General features: G+C 45.7%; 1 protein-coding gene across 1 annotated transcript in view; it reads left to right on the top strand.

Moving 5' to 3' along the window:
* LOC310648255 (SNF-related serine/threonine-protein kinase-like) overlaps nucleotides 1–20,372 on the top strand; it is a gene marked incomplete at both ends in the record, with an annotated part of 102,200 nt that overhangs the window by 45,040 nt on the left and 36,788 nt on the right. Inside the window, one exon of the mRNA XM_083376001.1 lies at nucleotides 12,435–12,576. Coding sequence (XP_083232127.1) covers nucleotides 12,435–12,576 — 142 coding nt within the window. The remainder of the gene's footprint in view (nucleotides 1–12,434; nucleotides 12,577–20,372) is intronic.

The following is a 20,372-nucleotide window of genomic DNA, read 5'->3' as shown; positions in this document are numbered from 1 at the left end:
TCATTCCTAAGTTTCAATTCCCCCTCCTCATTCAGAATATCCTTGTATGAGATTATGTTACCCAAATCAAACAGATTTGGGTAAACTATCGCTTCAAGGGTGGATAGCCAGACCGGTATTTTGGTGTAATTGTGAGATCTAATTTTTTTCCAAGTATTGAGTAGCGCTTGCCTGATCCGGTGTCTTTGAAAATGCGAGAAAAGACCTTGTTTCTCCGTCCATAGGAAAGCATGCCAGCCATATTGCAAATCGTGACCCTCTAAAGTTAATAGTCTTCTATTTCTCAAGATTACCCATTCTCTAATCCAGCTCCGGGCCGCGGCGTGGTAATATAATTCCCAGTCTGGCAATCCAAAACCCCCATTTTCCTTCGTGTCTTGTAAATATTTCAATTTAATTCTTGGTTTTTTCCCCTGCCAAATAAAATTTAGTGATAATTTATCCAAATTTCGAAAAAATTTAGAGTCGAGTTGAATTGGGATATTCTGAAACAGAAACAGGATTTTAGGCAGAATATTCATCTTAATGACAGCGATTCTTCCCAATAATGAGAGTTTTAGGTTTCCCCATCTTTCCAGGTCACCTTTTATTTGATTCACTACACTATCATAATTATCCTTTTTGAGTGAAGTGCATCTAGCCGTAATGTTAATCCCTAAATATTTTATTTTCTTGACTATTTCTATATCCGTGATTTCGGCCAGATTACCTTTTTGTTTATTGGTCATATTTTTAACAATCATCTTGGTCTTATTTCTATTTATTCGCAGTCCGGCAACCTCACCATATTTAGATAATTCTTCCAATAGCTTTGGTCCCGTCTGACATGGATCCTCCATAATAAAAACTAGATCGTCCGCGAAAGCTTGCAATTTAAAGGTTTCCTTTTTAATGGTTAATCCTTTTATCTTTGGGTCGTTTCTTATAGTTCTCGTTAATACTTCAAGAGTCAATATAAACAGCAACGGTGATAAGGGGCAGCCTTGCCGTGTTCCCTTTTGAATTTGAAACTTGCTAGATGCTTCCCCATTAATAATTATTTTTGCTTCCTGATTGTCATAAATTGCCCTAATTATATTTATAAATTTTTCACCCATATTCATAAAGCTAAGCTGTTGGCACAAAAAAGACCATTTAACATTGTCAAATGCCTTTTGGGCGTCTAAGAAAAGTAATGCCATCTGTTGTTCGCTATGTAATTCATAGTACTCCAATGTATCTAATATTATTCTAATGTTGTGCTTAGTGTGTCTCTTAGCGAGAAAACCATTTTGATCTGCGTGTATGAAATCATTCAGAAATCGTTTCAATCGTTCCGCTATAATTGATGTAAATATCTTGTAGTCCGAGTTAAGAAGTGATATGGGTCTGTAATTTTGGATTAATGTATGGTCTGTGTTATCTTTCGGAAAAAGGGTTATGTTTGCCTCTAGCCAAGATTTAGGCGTCCTTGCGCCTTCTAATACTGCGTTAAATACCTCCACTAGGGGTTGAGCTAGGATATTTTGTAATTCTTTATAAATCTCTGATGGAAGACCGTCGGGTCCCGATGCTTTATTATTCTTTTGTGCATTAATAGCTTTTATCACCTCAGATAGTCGAATTTCCTCGTTTAACATATTTCTGGTATCTTCTGTGACCTTAGGTAGTTTGGCTCTTTGAAAATATTCCTCCATTTTCTCCACACTTGCCTGGCTATCTTCTTTATATAAACGTTCATAAAATTCCTGGGCTATAATTTTTTTTTTTTCCTCCTGGTGGAATATTCTCCCTTCCTCATCTCGTAGTTCGTGAATCCAGTTTTTCCCCTTTTGTTTTCCCAATTTGTATGCGAGCCACCGGCCCGGTTTATTTGCATTTTCAAAAAAGTTTTGTTTCGTGTTTCTCAATTGTTGTGCCAATTTCTCTTTGTCTAGAATGTTAAGTTTGTGTTTAATCAGATCCATAGATTGCTTGATATTCTCTTTTTGTGGATCTTGTTGGAGTGTAACTTCTAAGCTCTTATATTCCTCTTCTAATCTTTCCCGTTGTTGTCTTTTCCCCTTATTTTTATATACCATATATGCCCTCGCTACCCCTCTCATCACAGCCTTAGCTGTATCCCAATTGTTTTGTACTGAGGTGTCTATAGCTTTATTTTCCTTAAAGAAAAAACTTAGTTCTCTCTCCATCTTAGATTTGAATTCGTCTTCTTTTAAAATTGCTCTTTGAAGCGTCCATCTGGATATTTTTTTGGAACCTTTCCAGATAAGTTTAATAGGATTGTGATCTGCCCAAGTACCTGTCGCTATATGTACCTCATCTATTTCTGAACTAATTTCTTTCGTCATCCACACCATGTCTATTCTAGACCATGAGTTATGTCGGTTGGAGTAATATGTATATTGTCTAGCCTTACGATTTCTTTCCCTCCAGACATCTTGGATATTTAGTTCCTCAGCCAAGTTAAGAAAAGATCTCGGTAGAGTTCTTCTCTTCTTTTTCCTAAGCGTCTTTCCCATATAATCCAAATTTATATCTAGGATAGCATTAAAATCTCCTATTAAACAAATCTCCTCATAATCAATGCTACATATCTTATTGTGAAGTGTTTTGAAAAATTGTTCTTGGTTATGGTTTGGGGCATATATCTCTACCATCATGACCTTCCTGTGATTTATTATAACCTCGACTATCAGTATTCTACCCTCTTTATCGTTATAAATTAGTTTTGCAGTCAATTTTGGGTTTACATATAGTGCCACTCCTCTCTTTTTCTTGTGTCGGTCTAAGGAAACGAATAGGTTCCCTATTCTTGGTTGTACTAACAAATATTTTTGTTGTTCCTTTATATGGACTTCTTGTATTGCCACGATATCCAATTGTTGGTGAATAAGCCTATTAAAAAATTTCCGCCTTTTCACTGGCGAATTCAATCCATTAATATTCACAGACATAATACTACACTCACCTCCCTTCATCTTACTTATTTCTGGTTTTTGTGGATCTCGTGATTCGGGGCTCTCTCTCTTCCTTGTCTCTAGTTCCATGTTTCTCTGTTAACTCACCGGATTTGTTCCTTCTATCCTCTGTAGCTAAGATCTTCCCATCCATTGCCACACGTATTGTATCTCTTTCTCTTACCTCCCTTCCATCTTGATCTTCTAAATCTACTTCCTCTTGGCTATGGAAGTGGCGTTTGTAAAAATCTTCTGCCTTCTCTATCGTGTCCAGTCTATGCCTTCTATCCTGCCACGTAACAAGAATACCCTCTGGAGTTAGCCATCTAAAGTTTACATTTTCTCTTATTAGTTTGGATGTTAAGAATTGATAGCCGCGTCTCAGATCCCTCATCCTTTTAGGTATCTGTTTAAGGATGGTGATTGGTTGGCCCCGAAATTCTAATGGTTCCTCTCTAGATCTATGCAGAAGCTCATCCCGAATTGATTTTTTAACTAACCTTACATGTACTTCTTTTGGGAGGTTGTGCCTTCTCGCATAATTAGTTTGGACCCTGTATGTTTCATCAATTTCCGCCAGCATTTCCTCCTTCCCTACACCGAGTGCCTTTGCCATCAGTTCTGCCATCATGACCAACAGATCTTCCCCTCTTTTTTCTTGAACGTTCTGGAAGCGTAGATAATGAGCAGCCTTTTCTGCTTCCAGAAAAATGACTGTTGTTTCTAATTCCTTATTAGCCTGAAGGAGTGTTTCATTTAAATCATCTACTCTCTTTTCCTCTTTTTCCATTCTAGCTTCCATATCTTGAAGTCTTTGTTCATTTTTGACTAATTGCTGTTGAATCCCTTCAAATTTATCATCTATCGCTTGGATTTTCCCCTTTAATTCACCAGTGTCGTTTCTTATTTGGCCTATTTCTCTCTTCATCTCCTCGTGGTTTTTGGCCATTGCCTCGTGTAGGTTTTGCAAAAGGGCATGTAAATCTTTAAAGGAATTCGAGTTAGATCTTTCCCTTTGCAGCATATCCTCTATAGATTTCTGATTGGAGGGACTTGAGGCCATCCCCTGTCCCTGTGCTGCTGCCTTTTTGCCAGCGCTAGGCTTAGTTGCTCCCGAGATACTTGTCATGTTTCCCCAATTTTAACAGCGTTTTATCAATGTATAATACCCTGAGTCTTATATAAACCTTTTAACTCTATGACAAAAGATATATAAAACAGTTACCACCAGATACTTATTACCAACTAAGCAATTTATATAATAAAATTCTATAGTATGAATATAATCAAAGTCACGTTCTTCTTCTTTCCCCCCCCCCCCCCGTTTCCGGCACAGAAATTGGCACCTTTTCCGTCTTCCTCTGCTGTCAAAGACCAGTAGGTGTCCCACTAAACAAACCTCCAGTTACTAAATTGCTATATCAAATGGCCGCCCGTGACAAGTAGAGTAGAATTTCAAAAGTTTCAAAAGTTCACAAATTCAAAATTTACCAGGATAGACCAGACTAGACCAAGCTGATCGCTTTCCACGCCCGACAATCCAGAGTTCAGTCTCTAAGGCTCCAAAGCTCAGACTTTGACTTGTTGTAGCTTTTTTCCAGCTAGAATACAGTCATATAGTCTTCGGCTTTCTTTCCCTTGCTGTTTTTGCCAAACGCCTCCCTCAAGACTTCTATCGCCGCTTATTCCCTCTCCGTGAGGCTCCCACTTCGAACCAGTACCTCTTTCACAAGCGCTTCCTATTTAATATTCGGATACACTCTCCGTCAGCTCCGCTCTACCGTTGTCCCGCTGCTTACGTGCTAGCTCCGTCCCTCTGTCAGATCTTCATGTCGGCCATTACTGGCCTCCTTCTCCCCGGTTCGCTCGCATCAGACTTTCTCCGGATCTTCAACACGAACTGCCGCTCATGAAGGTTCTCCGGGCTGCCTGCAACTTCGGATGTCCCTACAGGACCTCCTGAAGCTCCGAAAAGCCCCCGCGAACACTGGGTGAGAGGTTGTGCGAGGAGAGAGCTCCGTTCACACAGCCGCCCGCTCTGACAGTTGGCTCCGCCCCCCTCCTCCACTAGCTTTTTTGTTGCTCAGCTTTCCTAAGGCCTATTTCACTTCACATTCTAGGATGTCTGGCTCGGGGTCAGTGACGACCTCATCATGGTTATCAGGGACGTTAAGGTCATTCTTGTATAGTTCTTCTGTGTAATTTTGCCACCTCCTCTTAATCTCTTCTGCCTCTCTTAGGTCCCTGCCATTTTGGTCCTTTATCATGCCCATCTTTGCATTAAACGTGGTCTTGTTTTTACTGACTGTATAGAGCTTCTCCATCTTTGGCTGCAGAGCACATAGTCAATCTGATTTCTGTGCTGACCGTCTGGTGATGTCCATGTGTAGAGCCATCTCTTGGGTTGTTGGAAAAGAGTGTTTGCTATGACCATCGTATTCTCTTGACAAAATTCTATCAGTCTGTGCCCTGCTTCATTTTGTACTCCAAGGCCAAACTTGCCTGTTATTCCGGTTATCTTTTGGCTTCCTACTTTAGCATTCCAATCCCCCATGATGATAAGGACATCATTTTTTGGTGTTAGTTCTATAAGGTGCTGTAGGGCTTCATGGAACCGGTCAATTTCATCCTCTTCAGCACCGGTGGTTGGGGCATAGACTTGGAGTACTGTGATATTGAATGGTTTGCCTTGGATTCGAACTGAGATCATTCTGTCATTTTTGGGATTGTATCCCAGTATTGCTTTTCCTACTCTTTTATTGACTATGAAGGCTACTCCATTTCTTCTGAGGGATTCTTGCCTGCAGTAGTATACCTGATGTTTGTCTGAATTAAATTCACCCATTCCTGTCCATTTTAGTTCGCTGATTCCTAAGATGTCGATGTTCAGTCTTGTCATCTCTTGTTTGACCATGTCCAGCTTTCCTTGATTCATGGATCTTACATTTCAGGTTCCTATGGAGAAAAAATCTTTACAGCATCGGACTTTCCTTTCACCACCAGATACATCCACAGCTGAGCTTCCTTTCGGCTTTGGCCCAGTCGCTTCATTCTTTCTGGCACTACTAGTACTAGCCCTCTGCTCTTCCCCAGTAGCATATTGGACGCCTTCCGACCTGAGGGGATCATCTTCCAGCGTCATATCTTTTTTTCCTTTTGGTACTGTCCATGGGGTTTTCATGGCAAAGATACTGGAGTGGGTTGCCATTTCCTTCTCCAGTGGATCACGTTTTGTCAGAACTCTCTGCTATGACCTGTCCACCTTGGGTGGCCCTGCACGGCATAGCTCATAGCTTCATTGAATTATGCAAGCCCCTTCGCTACGACAAGGCAGTAATCCATGAAGGGGGTCATCTTAATAGTTCACCAATTATTAGAAAAATATCTCTTGTTATATCCTTCCAAATTCTAATACAAATCAATTCTAATAGACATCTTTCCTTTCCCTTAGACACCTAAAAGTTAAATATAAAATCAATTTATATCTGTATCATTACGACAAATATATTCTATATGTCATCTTAATAGTTCATCAATTATTAAAATAATGTCTTATTGCAGATTCTATAATATGGTTCAGAGTTATGTTCTAGTAGCTTAATTTTGTTTTCCCTTAAAAAACTAAAACCTAACTATAAAATCAGTTTATATTTTTTAAAGATTTCCCTTAACCCATTAAAAGAAATTTTTTAAGCTCTATCCTTACAAATCCCAAGAAAGAGACAAGTCTAATTTTTTTAAATCTAACTCTCGCCTTCTTTTTGTGCCAATCAGGCTTCCATATTGGTGCCTTTGGATTCTCAGATGTGTCTCCCTTTCTTCCTACACACATTGTTTGAATCCAGGGAGACCATCCAAATATCAGTTTTGCAAAGAAAGTGTCCCCTTTGTAATAATTGAAGTGTTGCTTTAATAGCTCAATTTTCGATGTTTGGTGTAATATAATTGTCATTAGTTCAGTTTGGTCTTTTTCTTCTTCCGATTCCATCTGGCTTAGGTAAGAAGTAGTAACTGTTTCAAGGTTCTCTGTAAATTGTATTTGTTGTACTTTAGAGTCTCCTATTTTAATGTTAGTTTCCACTTCTCCTGTTTGTTTTTGTATTGTCAATTCATCATTTAAGGTCAAAGTTGTGATTTGGTAGCTTTAAGCTGTCAGATTTATCTTGCAGTTTGGCTTTGATTTACTCAGTCATTGCCAAGATTGTGTCTAGTATCAGTTTGTAGTTAAGTGGTGGAATATATTCCTGCATTTCGTTGATGTTTACAGATAGGTCTTTCATGGAGGCTGTTTTAATAAGAGTCAATGATTGTCCACCTACAGTATTCCAAAAAATTGTTTTCAGTGCCAGGTGTTCCCAATTCTTATCTTTGAGGATAATGTCAAGGACAGCTCTGTTATTCAGTCAGCTCTCACAATAAAAAAAAGTTTACTTGCTATACCAGGTTTCGCCACATGATGTCATCAATAGCATATAGAATAAGATGTAAAGTCTTTTTCCAAATTAATATAAAGCTTTTGTTCAATTAGTCCATTTTTCCCCTTAATTCACAGCTTAAGCAGAAAATAGGGTGGTATAAAAGCTTATTAATAAGTACAAATAAGGTTGCTTAATTTCTTTGCTTAGCCATGTGATTTATTTTAAGGCTTTAAAGTTTATTCGCCAAGTATGCAGTCGCCGGTCTTTCCAAAGAGGGGGAGGAAATTTTCGGAAAAGTCCCACAGGAAAATAGGGGAATAAAAATGGTAAGGTCTCACCCAGATCCTCCAGATTGCTTCGTTGTGCTAGATGGTGCTTTCGGCTTTCGGCAGGGAACGGCTTAATGATCAGCCATCTTAATGGCTGATCTCTTCTTTGGGCCAAAGGAGCTGCTCCAGATTCAAGCGGAGGGCTGCCACCCTTCCGCAATCACAAGGAGGGCCTCCTCACAGTGTTCGCCCCTCCAGGGCAACTTTCCACCCTTTTCAGGGTCCTCCAAGGAAGAAAGATTGGACAGCAGGGAGACAGCTTTTCCTGCACGCCTGCAAGCGCCGCACACGTAAACCGGAAAGTTTCCCAACATTTTCTATGCCCCACACCCCTAGAACACTTTTATTTTTATATATAATTTTATTTATATATATAATTTTTATAGGATTAGGAATAGGTTGGGGTTGGGATTAGGATTTTTTAAAATAACAACAGCATGTTGTCTGGGTTCATGTATTTTTTTAAGAAAAAGATAATTATCATAAACAATATGTTAATTAACTGCTCAGTAGTCTTCTTCTTACTAGTATATATTCAATGTTACATATCACATTCTTTTCTCTCTAACTCGTTTTTCTAGCCATTGATAAAAATTATCCCATGTTCTAAAATACACTGATGTCGTGGTTCCGATAGATGAAACCCATCAAAAGAACTTCGAGGCAAAATTCTTCCTTAAAGAACTTTTATTCAGGAAACAAAGTATCGGCACTACATAGTTGAACACAAAAACTAAATTCCCTTCCCCCTGACACAAAGTAACAAAGTATAATTCCCACCTCCAATAAACTGTCATAAAACACATTCCCCAATTAGCTTCAAGCACGGGCTTTCTCCTCAGCTCTTCAGCCTGCCAAAATGTTATCAGCTCGTCCTTGAGTTCCCACAGCAGCATTATCATTATGGCTTAATGAGCTTACATCCCAACCTGCCCCCCCCCACTGCACCTGAATTCTAAAAGTAAAGAAAAGCATGTTAAAGGAGAAGAGAAAATGGCTGCATTTTCATCAGTTGTCACAGCAGGAACTTCCAATGTTTGCAGCGTTGACAACTGACTCTTCTTTCTCTTTTATCTTTAAAGTCAGTCTATCCATTTTTGCACACTAAAATTTTCTTGATTAATACTTCTTCAGTTGGTAAGTTTTCATTTTTCCAATATTGGGCAAATACAATTCTTGCTTCAGTTACTACATGTAAAATTAAATATATACAGTCTTTCTCATAATTTGATACTATTATTCCTGACAAAAATAATTCTGGGTTAAAATCTATTTGTTTTTTAGTCATTTTCTCCAACCATAAGTGTATTTTTGACCAAAATCTTTTAGCTTTAGGGCATGTCCACCAGATACAGTAATAGGTGCCTGGCTACTTTCAAAACCACTTTATAAGAATGCACTTCTTTTAGAATGGGAAAAAATAAAAGCGAAAATTTATATCAAGATACCTGGATGGCTTTCAACAATGGAAGCATTTGCTTAGCCAAATTTAATTAATTACAACAAAGTTGTGACCTATAAAGTTATTTTGGACAATGAAGGGAAATCGAAAGGCAGACAAGATTTACAAGAACAAGGTATTGATCTAGCATGGTGGCCATATTTGCAAATCCAAACAAGATATGAAAAAGATGTTAAAACAATGGGATTCTATAAAGAACAGACAATTCGATCAGATACTGCTAAAAATGGACAAAAAACTAAAACTATAAATATTTGTTAAGCTTAAAGATGGAAGAGGAACAAGTAAAAGAAACAATGATAACATGGGCAAAGAACTTTGGACATAATATAGAATTAGAAAACTGGCAAAGTTTATGGGAAAGAAATGCTAAATTAACAAAAACGTTGGAATATAAAGAAAACTTATATAAATTGTTTTACAGATGGCATTTAACACCAGTGAGATTAGCGAAAATGTTTAAAAATACTTCAAACAAGTGTTGGAAATGCAGAACACTTCTGATATATTCTCACACCCCTTACAAAAGTTTGAAATAACGGCAATGAATTATGCATATACACTATAATTTTGAAAACCCAAGTTTTCGTACCCCCTGGAATATCATCTCGTACACCCAGGGGGTGCGAGCACTCCTGGTTGGGAACCTCTGTTCTAGACCCTTTACTTTTTCTTCTAGTAGTTCATAAAAATAGATTTGATACATACACTTTGGGTCTTCTGTGGGCATAAGCTCAAACATATGACATATTTTGTAAATCACTATAATGTTACTGTTTCCATGACTTTTTTTCTAAAAATTAAATATTTCCCCTGTTGTGAAGTATCAGTTTACAATAGTTTACAAAAGTCCTTGGCCCTTTATTCTCTGTCTTAAAAACTTCATTACTATCTTCCCTCTTTTGAAGTGTCTGTCTCTCTGTGATTTTTTTTTATTTTTTTCCTCTTAGATCATTAAGAATTTAAAAATTTTGAAAGAATTAAAATAAGTAAACTTTTTTCAATGTTTTAGTTGAAAAAAGAAATTTAAAATTTTAAAAAATCTTAAAAATTGAAAAAGATTTTTTTAAAAAAGTGAAAAAATAAAATTTAAATTGAAAAAGATTTAAAAATTGAAAAAGAATTTAAAATTAAAAAATAGCTTTTTTTAAAAAAATAGATTTTAAAATTTACAAAAGTTCTTGGCCTTTTATTAAGTGATATACACTTCTTTTTACTGGAAATCTCAGGCTGTTTTCTAGGAGATGCTTTGCTCTTAACACTCTACTCCCTGTCTTGAAAGTTTATCCCTTTCCTTCCTGTCCACAAGTGATTTGTACTTTCCTTTTCCTCCCTGTCTTCTTGCTCTTTGGTTGCCTGGCCACTGCCGGGATTTTTAGTTATTATGTTATGTGCTGATCTGGGCATTCTGCTCCACCAAGCTGCTGTGCAGCTGGTCCACCGTGCTGCTCTCAGCCGCTACTGTGGGCATTCCAGTTTGCTGTCATACATAGCTGTGTACTGCCGCTGCTCAGCTGGTCCACCGTGCTGCTCTCAGTCACTGCTCTGGGCACTCAGTTCCTCTACTACTTAACTCTGTACCACTGCTGCTCAGCTGGTCCACAGTGATGCTCACAGCTGCTGGTCTGCTGCCGCCTAGCTCTGTTTCACTACTGCTCAGTGACCTCCATTTGCACCACACCACCTCGGCTCAGCTGACGTGCTAGCTGCCTGTGACAAAATTAGTGGACCAGAGGAATGCTGTGGATATAATTTACTTGGACTTCAGTAAGGCATTTGATAAAGTAGACCACAACCTACTACTTGATAAAATAGAAATATGTGGGTTAGACAGCATCACCACCAGATGGATTTGTAGCTGGCTGACCAACTGCACTCAACATGTAGTCCTCAATGGAACTGCATCTACATAGAGGGAAGTATGCAGTGGGGTACCCCAAGGCTCTGTTCTTAGGCCCAGTACTCTTCAATATCTACCTCAATGATTTGGATGATGGGATAGATGGCAAACTCATCAAATCTGCAGACAACACCAAGCTAGCAGGTATAGACAACACTCCAGAAGATAGGCTTAAGATACAGAAGGATCTTGACAGACTTTAACATTGGGTGCTATCTAACAAAATGAAATTCAATGGTGAAAAAAGTAAGGTTCTACATTTAGTCAAGAAAAACCAAATGCACAGGTATAGTATAGATGGTACCTGGCTCAATAGTAGCAACTGTGAGAGGGATCTTGGAGTCCTAGTGGACAATCACTTAACTATGAGTGAGCAGTGTGCTGCAGCTGCCAAAAAAGCCAGCAGAGTTCTAGGCTGCATTAAAAGAGGGATAGAATCAAGATCATGTGAAGTGTTAATACCACTTTATAATGCCTTGGTAAGGCCACTCTTGGAATACTGCATCCAGTTTTGGTCACCGTGATGTAAAAAACATGTTGAATCTAGAAAGATTGCAGAGAAGAGCAACAAAGATGATTAGGGAACTGGAGGGTAAAACACTGTATAAGGAACGGTTGCTGGAATTGGGTATGTCTAGTTTAATGAAAAGAAGGAGTAACGGTGACATGATAGCAGTGTTCCAATATCTCAGGGGTTGCCACAAAGAAGAGGGAGTCACGCTATTCTCCAAAGCACCTGAAGGCAGGACAAGAAGCAATGGATGGAAACTAACGAAGGAGAGAAGCAACCTAGAACTAAGGAGAAATTTCCTGACAGAACAATTAATCAGTGGAACAACTTGCCTCCAGAATTTGTGAATGTTCTAACACTGGAAGTTTTTAAGAAGAGACTGGACAATCATTTGACTGATATATTATAGGGCAGTGATGGCGAACCTTTTAGACACCGAGTGCCCTCTCTCTCTCTCTCATAGTTTGCTTAAGGACCATGTTGCTTGAACCCATTGCAGTTTGTAAGTGAGTACTACATGTAGTCAATCCGGCATCCTTGTTCCTTGCTGTTTAGAGCCTTGGACATCATAAGAAAAACTTGAACTTGGCTTGGTAGCTGCGTGGCAGTCAGAGCAGTTGCTTTATTATTTGTTTTACTGATAGGGTCACCAAATGAGAAAGACTTAAGGTGGCTTATGTTGAAAACTATAACAAAGTGGAAGACATAAAAATTAAAACAACACTTTCAAGGAAGTACATAAAAATCATTCCAGCCATTATCTGGTTATTTGTGATCCTGTAAATTCTGACTAATTAAAATGTCAGTTCAAATTAATTGTTATAGTAAATGAATATTTACTGTCTTGAAGTTTAAAATTCATTATTTTTACCCAGATATATGGAGCCTGGGAGTTATTCTTTACATGTTAGTATGTGGACAACTACCTTTTCAAGAAGCAAACGATAGTGAAACCTTGACCATGATAATGGATTGTAAATACACAGTACCATCTCGGGTATCCAAAGAATGTAAAAAGTAAGTAAATTATTCTATAGAATGCCTTGAAATTAAAAGCATTATGCCAGCAATAGGCAGTAAGGTGTACTGGTGAAGACTGAGGGAACCCAGTTGATATTTTCATTTCACTACAATGAAAAACACACACAACCCCCCTTTCTTTCAACCTAATCTATTTCCTCAGAATTTCTGAGAGGATAAAATGGGAGAATTGTGTATACTATGTTGAATTCCTTGGAGGAGAGGTAGGATATATATAAAATACATGTTAAAGAATGATATGATTTACTGCAGGGGTGTCAAACTGCCAGCCCACGGGCTGGACACGTCATCCAGAAGCCGTGCCCACCCCATTGCCGGCAATGGCAAAACCATCCCAATACATTGTGCGACGTCATATGATGTCGTGAGTTTGACATGTCTGATTTACTGTATCCACATTCTACAAAATATTCACATTTGTTTTTTGAACATCATTTTGCCTATTTAATAATTATGCATGAATTCTTTACTGGTTTTATTTTCCCTTTGTTTGCATTCACTATTGTATTAATGTCATGACGTCCTCGGTGAAGAAACATGAACACAGCGAAGGTACGGGTGACAAGGTTTATTTCTCCAACACAAGTGAACCGCAAAAAAGTCAGCGTTGACGGCATCCAGCCTCAAGGCTCTTTTATCATGCAGTTACACCCTAACCCCACCCCTTCAGAGCAAACTGGCATCCGCCCACTTCCCCATAAAGACCCCACCCATCACCCACTGCGTGTGTTGCTGTGGCCCCCCCGGCCATCCTTCAGGTAAGTCCCATCCTTCCCCCTCCCCATGCCCCCCTGGCCGTCCTGTTTCTGTAACCGCGTTCCTCCCCCTTGGTCCGTCTGAACGCCCGGCCGAAGAGACAGGCAGCGCAGGCATGGCCACCAACCAGTCTGTGGCTGCCTGCGGTGGGTCAGTCCTTCTGGCTGCTTCTCTATTGTTCTCCACTCGCCCCGGCTCCGGCTGCATCCGAGCACCCACGGGGTGCTCCGTCGTTGGTCTGTCCGCCGACCGGTAGGCGGGCGGCTGGTGCTGTTCCCAGAGGCCAGGCGCAGGCGCAGCCCACGGCTCCGGGTCCGGCTGCCCGGGTACTGAGATTGCATTCTGCGCAGGCGCGCCCACCAGCTGGCTGGTGGGCGCCTGGCGCCGCTCTTGCCGGTTGGATGTGGGCGCGCCCATCAGCTGATCGGCAGGGACCCGGCGCCGCTCCCGTTGGTTGGGTGTGGGTGCGGCCGGCAGCCCCAACGCTGGCTGCTCCGGCACCGCATGGTCGACGGGTCCCGGCGTAGGCATCAGCTGCTGCAGCCTTGGTAAGTCGGCGGGCACCAGCGACGGCTGGGGGCGAGTTGGGGAAAAGGAGCCGTTCGCCGTGCGCACGGCCCTGGAGACGTGGTGTCATCTCTTGGAGGGGGCCGCCCACCCCTTCGAGGTCTGGACGGATCATAAAAACCTGGAGGTCCTCCAGTCGCCAAGAAAGCTGGCGCCCAAACATGTCAGGTGGGCTCTCTACATCCGGCGGTTCAACTTTGTTTTGAAATATGTGCCGGGGGGACGGAATTTTCTTGCCGACGCACTATCACGGCTTCCACAATACAACACCAAATGGGAAGCGGTGGTGCAAGAACATATCCCGCCAGGCGGCTCTACAGTCGTGAACCAGGTGATCTTCAGGGTGGGGGACGATTTGTCCCGTGCCATGGGCGGCTACGGATGCCTGGCTGAAGGAGCACCCCGGCCTTCTCACCATGCGGGATGGCTTGGCCTGGCATGGGGATAGGCTGTATGTACCCCGAGCTCTTTGCTCTACCGTTTTGTACCGATGCCGCGACGCCAAACAGGCCGGCCATTTTGGCTTCCTTAACACCCTGCACCTGGCATGGCGACAATTTTGGTGGCCGTGCATGAAGACGGACGTGGAACAGTACGTCTGGAGTTGTCACGTGTGTGCCACAGCAAAACCCCGTGTTGGGAAGCCGTTGGGACTGTTACAGATGGTATCCGACCCTGAACGGCCGTGGCAAGACATCGCCATGGATTTCGTCGTCGGGTTGCCGGAAAGCAGGGGCTGTAATGTGATCTGGACGGTCATCGATCTCTTCTCTAGGCAAGCACACTTCATCCCCTGTAAAGGACTACCATCTGCCAAACGGTTGGCATGGCTGTTTCTTACGCACGTGTATCGGCTAAACGGGGTTCCCCATCGGATAATCTCGGATCGTGGGGTTCAATTCACGGCACGGTTCTGGCGGGAGTTTCTGCAACATATCGGGTCCACCCAGGGATTGAGCTCTGGCTACTACCCGGGCACCAATGGAGCCGCTGAGAGGGCCAACGCCACGGTGGAAAGGCTCCTCAGAAGCTACGTGTCATACCAACAAACGGACTGGGTAGACCTCGTGTTTGCTGAGGTCGCCCACAACAACGCAGTGCACAGCAGCACGGGTTTGACACCGTATCGGGTGGTGGCGGGGTATGACCTCGTCCCTATCCCTGAGTGCAGTCAGGGACTGACGGTACCTTCTGGGGCCGGGGAGTGGGTACGCCAAATGGAGAGTGTTTGGGCGGTTGCCAGGGAGGCGATGGCAAAAGCCCTGGCAAGGGCAAAGGAGCAGGCAGATAGGAAGCGGGAACCATATGAGACCCCCAAGTCAGGGGATTGGGTATATCTGTCAACTAAGTATCTGCAGTTGCAGATTAATTTAATTTTAATTTAATTTATTAATATTTCTATACCGCCCTTCTCCCGAAGGACTCAGGGCGGTGTACAGGGCAAGAATAAAACACAAAGCTACAAAAATTAAAAAGTAATTAAATACATGCCCATAAAAACAATAAGTACATTAATAAAACCCCAATAAAATGATAGTAAAAACCCCACCAATCCCCCCTCAGGCCAGGCCGGCTTGTTCGAACAAGTATGTTTTCAGATCGCGGCGAAAGGAGCGAAGATCGGGCGCCGTCCGGAGCTCAACTGGTAACTGGTTCCATAGCTCCGGGGCGCCCACAGAGAAAGATCTCCCCCTGGGGGCCACCAATCTACATTCTCTGACCGGTGGCACCCTGAGGAGGCCCTCTCTGTGGGAACGCACAGGGCGGAGGGAAGTTGACACCGGCAGCAGGTGTTCCCTAAGGTACTCCGGACCCCTGCCATGTAGGGCTTTAAACACCATAACTAGTACCTTGAATCTCACCCGGAAGACAACTGGCAACCAATGCAGCTCACGGAGCAGAGGTGTGACATGGGAGTATCGGGAAACTCCCAACACAACTCTCGCGGCTGCATTCTGTGCCAGTTGGAGCTTCCGGGTGGTCCTCAAGGGCAGCCCCATGTAGAGAGCGTTGCAGTAGTCTAGTCGAGAGGTCACGAGGGCGTGAGTGACTGTGCATAGATCATCCCGGCTTAGATAGGGCCGCAACTGGCGCACCAGGCGAACCTGGGCGAAAGCCCCCCTAGTCACAGCTCCTATGTGGTCTTCCAGGGTGAGCCGTGAATCTAGGAGGACTCCCAAGTTGCGAGCCCTATCTACCAAGCAAAATGTTGGGCCCCAAGTTCCTCGGCCCCTTCCAAGTGGTCCGAGTGATCAATCCCGTAACAGTACAACTACGGTTGTCGAAATTCCTGGGGAAGGTCCACCCGGTCTTCCACAGCAGCCTGCTGAGACCTGCCCGGGGGCTGCCAGGGAAGGCGGGTGGAAACGCACCGGGCCCCGTCCACAGAGACCATTATGAAATACAAGCAGTCCTCGATTCACGGGTACGGAGGGGGCGGCTGCAGTACCTTGTGTTGTGGAAGGGATACCCACTAGCGGAGGCCTCATGGGTGGAAAAAGGGGATGTCCGAGCAGCCCATCTGGTCACAGCCTTTCATCGTAAACATCCGAACAAACCTGGGGGTGGCGCCGGGGACTCAGTGGCCTGGGTCCGCGGACGTCCATCTTGTTGTCCTTCCCTTGCAGGTGGGCCTGTGGTAGGGGGAGCCGACTGTCAAGCCCCACCGGCTTGCCAACCGTCCGGGCCTCGCCGTCCCCGTCCTGGCTCTCAACGCCGTTTCCGCCGCTCCCCACACTAGCACAGGGAAGCGATTCCTCCCCCCTCTCACCACCGGCCATCGCCGGTGCCTGCCGACTTACCAAGGCCGCAGCAGCTGATGCCTACGCCGGGACTCGTCGACCACATGGTGCCGGTTCCAGGCGGGGTTGGACGGGGCGCTACGTAGGGCGTGCATGGTGCGCGGTGTTCCCGAGCGACTGCTGGAGTGGTATCGTGTCGCTGTTGAACTCGACGTTGGGCTGCGTGAGTGCAGGGGGAGGCCAGAGGGGGTGGTCGGGCCCCGCAGGATCCCCGATAAGCCGAAGCAGGAGGACCGGAAGACCGTGGCATCAGCGGGCTGCTTCCGGTGTGACCAGCCGGGGCACCGGGTAGCCGATTGCCCACTGCCAGCGCCCCGTGTGGCCACAGCCACCCCTCCTGGACGTGGTGCACCAGTAGGCATTCCGGCCAGGAACGTAGCTTGCGAGCCACTCGCCGGAACTCACCGACGTATTCCGCCGCAGGCCTGCCTTGTTGTCGCAGCCCTACCACCTCTGCCTCAGCCCTGTGGGTACGGGCCACGTCCTCGAACTGCGTACGCAGTGCTTCCAGGAACAGTCCAACGTCAGCCAGCTCCCTGACGTGCTCACCATACAGGTCGGCTGCCCACGCCGCGGCCTCTCCCTGTAGGCTCGCAGTGATGGCTACCACCATGGCCCATTGGAGGCGTAAGCTGTACTGTACTGATGTAAATGATGGATGGTGTGGCTCAGAAACATGGCGAGCTGATCGGGGTGACCATCGTACGTCACCGGCAGGGGCGGAAGGCCCCAGAACATCCCCGACCCCCAGGGCCCCCCCTGGGTCCTGGGGCCCCCCGTACCTGGTGCCTGGTTCTGCCCACTCGTCGGCCTGGTGGGAGCCCCGGCCGTCATTGTCCACCTGGCAGGCTCTGTCTGGTCCAGTGCCCTCGGGGGTCATTGTTCAGACCGGGTGAACCCCGAAGCCGACGGCTGTGATGGCGGCCCACGGAACCTCAGGCTTGCCAAATGGAAGCCGGACCGGCCCGTCTGACCAGGCATCGGCCCCTGCTGCAACCACTGCCGCGTCTCACGGCCCGGGCCCAAAGGCGACCAAGGCGTGTGTTCCTGACACCCAAACTCCCCAAAACGGTCCCGCAACACGTCCAGCGTATAGGCTCCTGGAGCCGTGGAGTAACTCCATTCCTCGCCTTCCTCCTCCGTCAGCCGCCGCTCTCTCCAGGCTGCTGCCGAAACCCCTGAGTGGGACTTTCCATGGGCCAAGTCCAGGTGCTCCAGTGCAGGACTGTACCACCACTCCCCGCTCCGAGGCCGAGGCCCTTCCTCCCTGCCTCCACTGCTGTCGGCCATTGGCGCAACACCCCTGGTCTTAGGCTGCACCACCAGTTGAGGCCCCTCCGCCACAACCGGGTCAGGTGGTGCCGCAGCTGTGGCCCCCACGGGCCCTTCCCCGTCGGCTGCCGAAGCAAGCCTCTGTGGTTCCTCTGCCATGCTGTGAAGCGAAGGTAACAGCAGAAGGAAAACCAGGTCAACGCTGACTTACTGTCACGACGTCCTCGGCGAAGAAACACAAACACAGCGAAGGTACGGGTGACAAGGTTTATTTCTCCAACACAAGCAAACCGCGAAAAAGTCAGCGTTGACGGCATCCAGCCTCAACGTTCTTTTATCATGCAGTTACACCCTAACCCCACCCCTTCAGAGCAAACTGGCATCCGCCCACTTCCCCCTAAAGACCCCACCCATCACCCTGCACACCCACCACCCACTGCGTGCGTTGCTGTGGCCCGCCGGGCCATCCTTCAGGTAAGTCCCGTCCTTCCCCCTCCCCATGCCCCCCTGGCTGTCCTGTTTCTGTAACCGCGTTCCCCCCCTTGGTCCGTCTGAACGCCTGGCTGAAGAGAGGCAGCGCAGGCATGGCCACCAACCAGTCTGCGGCTGCCTGCGGCAGGTCAGTCCTTCCGGCTGCCTCTCTATTGTTCTCCACTCGCCCCGGCTCTGGCTGCATCCGAGCACCCACGGGGTGCTCCGTTGTTGGTGTGTCCGCCGACCAGTAGGCAGGCGGCTGGCGCTGTTCCCAGAGGCTAGGTGCAGGCGCAGCTCGCGGCTCCGGGTCTGGCCACCCGGGTACCGAGATTGCATCCCATGCAGGCGCACCCGCCAGCTGGCTGGCGGGCGCCCGGCACCGCTCTCGCTGTTTGGATGTGGGCGTACCCGTCAGCTGACCGGCGGGGACCCGGCACCGCTCTTGTTGGTTGGGTGTAGGTGCGGCCGGCGGCCCTAACGCCAGCTGCTCCGGCGCCGCGTGGTCGACGAGTCCCGGCGTAGGCATCAGCTGCTGCGGCCTTGATAAGTCGGCGGCCACCAGCGACGGCTGGTGATGAGAGGAGGGAGGAATCGCTTCCCCGTGCTGGTGTGGGGAGCGGCGGAAACAACGTCGAGAGCCAGGATGAGGATGGCGAGGCCCGGATGGTTGGCAAGCCGGTGGGGCTTGACAATTAATTCTGGTTCTGGGAGACATTGCAGTTCAAGATCCTACAGCAGACATGTCAAACACAAGGCCCGGGGGCCAGATCCGGCCCGCAAAGTGGTTTCATGTGGCCCGCAAAGCCATCCTGGCAACAGTGAGGGAACGGCCCCCACTGCGTTGGCACTGGCCCAGAGACCCTCCTTCTGCCAGAGACCCTCAGATCTGTCCCACTCCTGCCCAGGCCCCCATAGGCACCCTTGATGCGAACGATGTAGAGCTGACCATGCCCACCCAGTAGGCCATACACACTCTAGCCACGCCCACCCAGTAGGCCACGCCCACCCAGTCCACACCCACCCGGCCCCCTGAGGGCAACCGTAATGCTGATGCGGCCCTCAATGAAATTGAGTTTGACACCCCTGTCCTACAGTATCATATTAAAATGTGGCTTACAATTAAAACCATAAATATAAAATATTACAAATATTTGGTAGAAAGATAAACAAAAGGCAAGATTGGTACAGTGGGGTCATCTTCCCTGTTAGTCCACCAGCCACCTCTAACATGGAGCACCCCCATCAGGACCCCAAGACAATTGGCAGGACCAGGTTTTAATGCCCTTCTGAAAGTCCAAAAGGGTAGATGCATACCTCACCTTAGGTGGCAAGATATTCCAGAGAGCGGAGGCCACGGCAGAAAAGGCTCTCCTTCTAGACCCTGGGGCCAGCCAAAACTCTTTGACTGATGTGGCCCACAGCATGCCCCTTCTGCCAGATCACGTGGGGCGGGCCAATACCATTGGGGTGAGATGGTTCCTCAGATAACTTGGCCCCATGTCATGAAGGGCTTTAAATGTGATAACCAACACCTTGAATTGGACCTGGAAGTAAAGCAGCAACCAGTGCAGCTTGCATGTATGTTATAAAGATAAATCTGATCAGAACCTATGTGTATGTTGTAGATCTTTCATTTATATAAACCCTCACTTTATGCTGTGATCTTCTGTTTCATGCTACTTCTGTACTTGTGCAAAGCTTTCTAGAAGTATTAAAGGACAAAGCAAAACAGTATTAAACAAAAAATGCTTACGTGCTTTCTATTTTAGTTTACAGCAATGGGTTTCCTGGCGGTCTTCTGTTGAAACCCTTACCAAGTCTGATCCTTTTTGCCTGTCAAAATAAAAGCTAAGGTTAGATAGGTTCTACCATCTGCTGTGACTTACATCCTTTATCTCAAAT

Source organism: Vipera ursinii (assembly GCF_947247035.1).
Source record: "Vipera ursinii genome assembly, chromosome: W".
NCBI lineage: Eukaryota > Metazoa > Chordata > Lepidosauria > Squamata > Viperidae > Vipera > Vipera ursinii.
Note: the sequence above shows the minus strand (reverse complement) of the source record. Positions and strands in the feature narration are given on the sequence as shown.